We start from the raw sequence: 6,143 nt of genomic DNA on the forward strand, positions 1-6,143 counted from the left end.
TTCCAAGCAACTCAGGGACCATCAAAACATTTTCATTGGATTGGTATCACCTATATAAAGCCTGTTCCATATCCAATTAAGAAAGGGATTGTAATCCATTGCTGTCTGGGTATGCCAGCTGTCAACAACACCTCACAGTGCACAAGTAAAAAGCTGTCATAGTATCCATCATCACAGTGTAACTTGGTAGCATCAGAGAGTAGCCTTCACATTGTGGCAATAAAGTTTGGACTTTTATTACTTTTTAAAAAGTTTGACTTCATTATACATTTATTAAAATACTATCACATAAAGTAAGACAAATTACAACACTGCTAGTTACCCATCTAGGCAAGAACACCCACATTATCACACCATATGTCATATACTTTTATGGTCATATATGACAACAGAAATTAGTCATACAACTACGCACTTTCACGTTAGACCTTTCTATCATTCCCCCATTCTGACCAAACCCCATTCAACCTCACATATTCCCAGTCCATCCAACCCAATAAACCCAATCCAAACTCTTCAAACTCCAGCAAACCTCTTCTTACCCTAATATACCAATTACATGCAGCTCTGCAATTCTCCTAAAACCCTTCCTGAACCCCAAGGAATCAGATGCACTCCCACGCGAGCCTCAGACACTTGTGTGTTTGTTGAGTCGGTTAAGAGCGTCCTCTACAATGTCCAGCTCATGCCGGATGTCCTTCACCATGCTGTTGATGCTGCTGGTGTCCTTCAGGACGTCCACACTCTGGGTGTAGGGGTTGTAGCATATTGTGAATGGGCGACGGATGGTCTTGGCAAACTCCCTGTACAGACAGCAATGTCAACTTGTATTGCAATGCAGTAAGTACAGCTGTACAATAAGTAGTTTGACATTTTGGGAAATATGCTTGTTCACCTTCTTTTTGAGAGTTAGATGAAAAGATTGACAACACTTACATTTATGTGTGAAGTAATGAGCTAGAGTCAGGAAGTGATAAACCTAGCTTAGCGTAAAGACTAGAAGCAAGGACAGCTAGTATGGCTTTCATTTACAAAAATACAGGTACCAGCACCATTAAAGCTAACTAAGTCTGTTTAAGCCTTACAAACAGTATTGTAAATTGACAATTTGTCAGTTTTTAAGAAAGCCAGCAAAGCTGTCTTCCCTTGCCTCTAGTGTTTACTTTAAGCTACTGGCTTTAGCTCAGTAGTTGACACAAAAACACAAGTGGTATTACTCATCTCATACAACTCTTGTAAAGAATGACAATTGGCAAAATTATCAGTTCATTGCAATTGAAATGATTACAAAAATAATTACAGAATGGATTTTAGCTACAAAGGGACATTGTGCATTTGCAGAGTAGACATCTACTGACCTCATCTGGTTCTTGGCTTCCTCAAAACTCTCTGAAACAAAGTAAGCTTCTTGGAATGTAGTTATCATGCATTCCTGATTACAGGTCACCATGGGGTCAAATGGAAGAATATGAGCCTTGCCAGACAAAGCATGCTAATGAAGGAAAGAGAATACTATGGTCAGATTTACATTTTGGTCACATCATACAGGCACATTAACATACTGGGAGAATGCCCTTCTTAAGCTTCTACTTAACATAGATGGGTGATTTAATATGAATGTGATTGCGATCGGTTTGTGTGACCAAGGTAACTAAAATTGTGAAAAGACAATGTTTCTTGATCAAGAAGTTATGATCCAAATGTGAAGTGTTTTGATGATTGTGGCATTTACACACAATGGTTATGCTACTGGCTCCGGATCTGCACAAAAAAGTATCACTTGTTACTTGGACTATGGGCTGACTATTCATCAAACTTCATGTACTTCTCCTATTTTAGGGGCCTTGGTAAAGAACAATCAAACAGACAAACAGCAATGGAAACCTTCTGGGAGGTGTGCAACAGAGTCAGGTCAACATGTAAATACATTACCCTGAGTTCACTGATGGAGGAAAGGAGTCCTGCTCCATAGGCCCTCAGCCTGCCATCTTGCTTACATAGACCAAACTCCACCGTGAAGAAATAACACTGGAATACAACAGGTTTAAAAAGTGTTTAGTTTTAGTATTAGTATTTTAAAGTTTTAGTTTTTAGTATTTCTTTTTGTTTTAGCAACTAAAGATAGAAATCATAAGTAGTGTTGACTGTGATTATCCCTAGTGTGTGTGTGTGTGTGTGTGTGTGTGTGTGTGTGTGTGTGTGTGTGCTTTCTCACTGTGGCCAGTTTCTTTACAGCATCATCTGATGCCCCCAGTGATGCTAACCCGATCTCTTGAGAGAACTGAGCGAAGCTGGGCTCAGCGAGCAGGGGAACATGACCCAGCAGTTCGTGGCATGTGTCTCTGCATCAAACACACACATGAACCATACCAAACTTTGGAAGTCATAACAAGTGAATATGTTGGTGTATGTGTATGTACTCACGGTTCAGGTGTGTATAGAGGTTCGGAGCCGTGGCGGACATACTGAGTGCAGTGGAAGACTCTGAACGCCAGGCCTGCTAGAAAGTCTCTTGGGGAGAGGTAACCTGCCACTGGCCTGATGATGAAGCCTGAGCGCTCTATTCAAACACACCCGTACACACACACCCGTAAACACACATGCACACACACATACTGTCTGTTTGTTCTATATAAAGTGATATTAACATCATTCATCAAGTTCATCTAGTTTTAGATTAGATAAACTGCTGCTGTTATTTACCGTGATGCTCTAACTTGGCAAAGGTGGATCATAGTCGTTATAAATGCCTACCCTTGAGGAAGCGTGAGATGTCTTCCAGCTGGGGGATATTGTCCTCGCTGTAGTTACAGTATTTGGACAGCAGAGGGAGGTTCTTCAGATATTCCTTACAGGCATGGCTGGGGTACAGCTTGTTGAGTTCCCTGAACACCACGCCCCAGGTACGAACCTCTTCTGCTGTGAAGTCTATACGAGGAATCGGATCGCCACTGACGAACAGAGACAGCTGGTAAGCTTGTTGACCGTAGCAATGTAACAAATGAATAGTTACTGTGTTACATGGTGACACATTATTGGTGTATCTCAAGTATTATGATGCTTTCTTTTCATTAAAGTCACTCAGATTGTTATAAAGAATGGTGTACCAAAATTTAATTATAACCTTTTTATGCAAAGTTAGTGATTGTAGAGAGATTATTTAAATCATTTGTATGCAGATGAGACTGATATGTACATAGCCATTTCTGAAAATTAAAAACTCTACTACCTGAATTTTCTCTTGGTCAAAAAATATTTTTAAATATCTTATATTTATATATTTGTAACTTTATATTAAATAAGTAATTTGCTAAATGGGTATACTAGATATGGATACTAGATATGTCAGCACTTGGGACTCTAGACTGCTTCATCACTTTTTTATAATAAATGTCAGCGTCATAATACCACATTGTTTAATAATTGCTTTACTTTGAAGTGGAAAAAGGAATAGTCTCACAGCTATAGTACACTGACATATATCAGACCACATCTGCGATATGTTTACATCTTTAAAAAGCAGTTAGTTTCATTAAGATCATCATATAATTTTGAAAGCAGTGACATGTCATTTGGTGTGTCAATTCATTTTACGCTTTGTTAGTTTTGTGCAGATGATGCTTGATAACAAAATGACAAATCTTAAGGAGCTTTTTATTAAATGTTGATATAAATATCAGCTAAATGAAACAATGGAACTTACTGTTTGTAGCTCATAGCCAAATCAGAAAAATATTTTCTTCTTTTCCGATATATGTTGTCCTTAAATCCCTGCAAAAACAGTATACTCACACATATTAGAAGAGAATAGAAAAAAATATTTTTGTTGCCTTACACACATTAGACAAGATATTTTAAAATATGTGCAAAATTTAAGTATCTCCGTCCAACATACCGGATGATCTGCATCCAAGTCAGAGCCATACATCAAAACCCGATTCACACACTGATCCAAATCAGAAATCTTCTTAGGGAACCAGGGCACATCAGTCATATCTGAAATACATTTATAGTTACAGTTCACTATTTCAAATCAGTAAATTTCTCACTTGGTTAAATTGTGAATTACACTTCAAACAAGTACACTTTTACTGCTGGCATTTGACAGGCCTAGGTTATAAGTTATATGGTATTTTCAGCTGTATGTTTTTAAACTTGCATGGAGAATTTCTCATATTGTTAATTAGTTTAATGTAAAGTGCAGCCTACCTTCTTCAGGTAGAGCGGAGTCCTCAACTTTCATAATCTCAATGACATCAGTATGCTTCTTTAGAAGCTGAGAAAGCTCCTTGAGCTGCTCATGGTCAGAGTCACAATCCACAAAGATCTCAAAGTCTGAATTCCTTCGCTTGGATTTGCGAGACTCAATATGAACAAGGTTGACATGCTTTTCCTGCACATACATAAAATACAAGATGAACGAAATATGTGAACATTTTCCAAACATGATCAAACTCAACATCCAGTGAAGATAATTTTGACAAAAATGATTCAGTCATTTGACTCGACATTTAAATACGAGAGAGCATCCTACTGATTGCTCTTAAAACACTCACCTGGAAAAGCTTAAGTGCTGTGACGAGACCACCAATTTCATTTTTTAGTGAGAATATGATAGTTGCACCATTTTTCAGAGAGCTGCTGGGCCTCCCATTGCAGACACCCCTTTTGTCCTGTTTTGCATCGATTTTACTGAGTGTAACCTTATTCATCTAAGGTAAAAAAAGAAAACATTTATTCACACTGTGTGCAGAACTGATTTTCCTATGACCTGAAATACAGACACGCTTTTTTTCAGGATTTGGTGGAAAGCAAACCTACAACAGTTTAATGCTGCCACCATGACAAAAAATATCTGTTCAGATTTCTCTACCCTGAAAAGTAGTACATAACAATACAAATATTTTATATTTTATTATGACAGAGTTTACTTTTTATAACAAGTTCATTCTTCTCATAATAATAAGAAAAACTACTTGTTATAACGGGATGCTAATTCACACTAAAACAAGTAATTTTGTTGTTATAATGAGAATAACTGTTAGAATGACATAGGTGTTTCAAATATTTAGACAGAGTTATGGTTAGGGTCAGATAGGTTATCCACATATTTTTCTATCAGAGAAAGAACCAAAGTGTAACGAGTTCTGAAAGCCAATGTGAAAGATTGCCAAGTGTTTTCCATAGTTAAAGCACAGACTGCTTTGACAAAACTTTTCTTGTTTTAAGGAGATATAGAAATGTTTTTCTTGTTATAGAAGTTTTAATGTGATTGTTTTTTTAAGTAATGCCGGACTTGCAATGGCAATCTCATTCAGACTAAAGGCAGCTTTCATGATAGTCTCCTTTTAATCCTCCTGCACAACAACGGATTAATCAGCAGTCCCAGGTAGACATGTATCCTCCTAACACCTTGAAGCAAGATCTGTAAACTAGACCAATTAAACCTGCAAGCAACCACTGTAGATCTTCAGTACTTTGGAAATTAATATGAAAACGACCAAGCTACCCATGGGCTTTCTATAAAATATTTTTACAAAAATCAGTCTGTTTGAAATTGGTAAAAACTTCCATGTCATTTTTGTAGTTTAAATTACAGTGGTCTATATCTTGATTGGCTTTGTTACAAGTTTCATTCAAATAAATCAGTACAGAAAAAACAGACATCAGTGTTTTAATAAATTCATTCCAATCAGAAAGAAGAGTTTTTGTCAGCTCATTAAAGAAAGAGACAGAACACAAGCAACATTAATGCCACTTACTTCGTTGTTGAGCTGCTTCTCCTCATGAACAGAGTCAAAAGACCTTCCTCTGCTGCGTGGCCCCTGTTCATCACCCTTCTTTGCATACATGCCTGTCTCTAGATTAGTAGAAATATGATATATAACTTTTTCTCAGTAAACTAGGTGACAGTGAGTTTTCTGAAAAGGAAGACAGCCTGGCTCAATAGCAGCAGACTGTCAGCTACAGGATGAGTTGCCTGCAGTACTGTCACACAGAGCAAAATGCTGGGGTATTTATGAAGCCCTGGTGGAGGGGAGGGTGCATGGAGAGAGGGAGCTGCCATTTCTTTCAGCAGGAGGGAGATTAGAAATAGGGTTACGATTAACATCAGGGCTGAGATGTCACATGGCCTGACATGC

At 37.8% G+C, this 6,143-nt stretch overlaps 1 protein-coding gene across 1 annotated transcript; it reads right to left on the minus strand.

The window, feature by feature from the left end:
• Positions 1-628: 628 nt before the first annotated feature.
• Positions 629-5,852, minus strand: LOC128380979 (tryptophan 5-hydroxylase 1-like). The gene is made up of 11 exons (XM_053340923.1): positions 5,763-5,852; positions 4,557-4,712; positions 4,210-4,393; positions 3,896-3,996; positions 3,704-3,771; positions 2,755-2,951; positions 2,425-2,560; positions 2,216-2,342; positions 1,933-2,028; positions 1,359-1,492; positions 629-803 (listed from the first exon to the last, which is right to left on the minus strand). The coding sequence occupies exons 1-11, from the start codon at positions 5,850-5,852 to the stop codon at positions 629-631; spliced, it is 1,464 nt and encodes a 487-aa protein (XP_053196898.1).
• Between the last annotated feature and the right edge of the window lie 291 nt (positions 5,853-6,143).

Source organism: Scomber japonicus, chromosome 1, assembly GCF_027409825.1.
Source record: "Scomber japonicus isolate fScoJap1 chromosome 1, fScoJap1.pri, whole genome shotgun sequence".
Lineage (NCBI taxonomy): Eukaryota > Metazoa > Chordata > Actinopteri > Scombriformes > Scombridae > Scomber > Scomber japonicus.

Excerpts from the sequence above, each read along its gene's own strand:
- LOC128380979 (XM_053340923.1), bottom strand. The coding sequence starts at position 5,852 with ATGTATGCAAAGAAGGGTGATGAACAGGGGCCACGCAGCAGAGGAAGG. Across the intron at positions 3,997-4,209 it reads CTCCGCTCTACCTGAAGAAG|ATATGACTGATGTGCCCTGG; the intron begins GTAGGCTGCACT and ends AATGTATTTCAG. Across the intron at positions 3,772-3,895 it reads ACTTGGATGCAGATCATCCG|GGATTTAAGGACAACATATA; the intron begins GTATGTTGGACG and ends CTGTTTTTGCAG.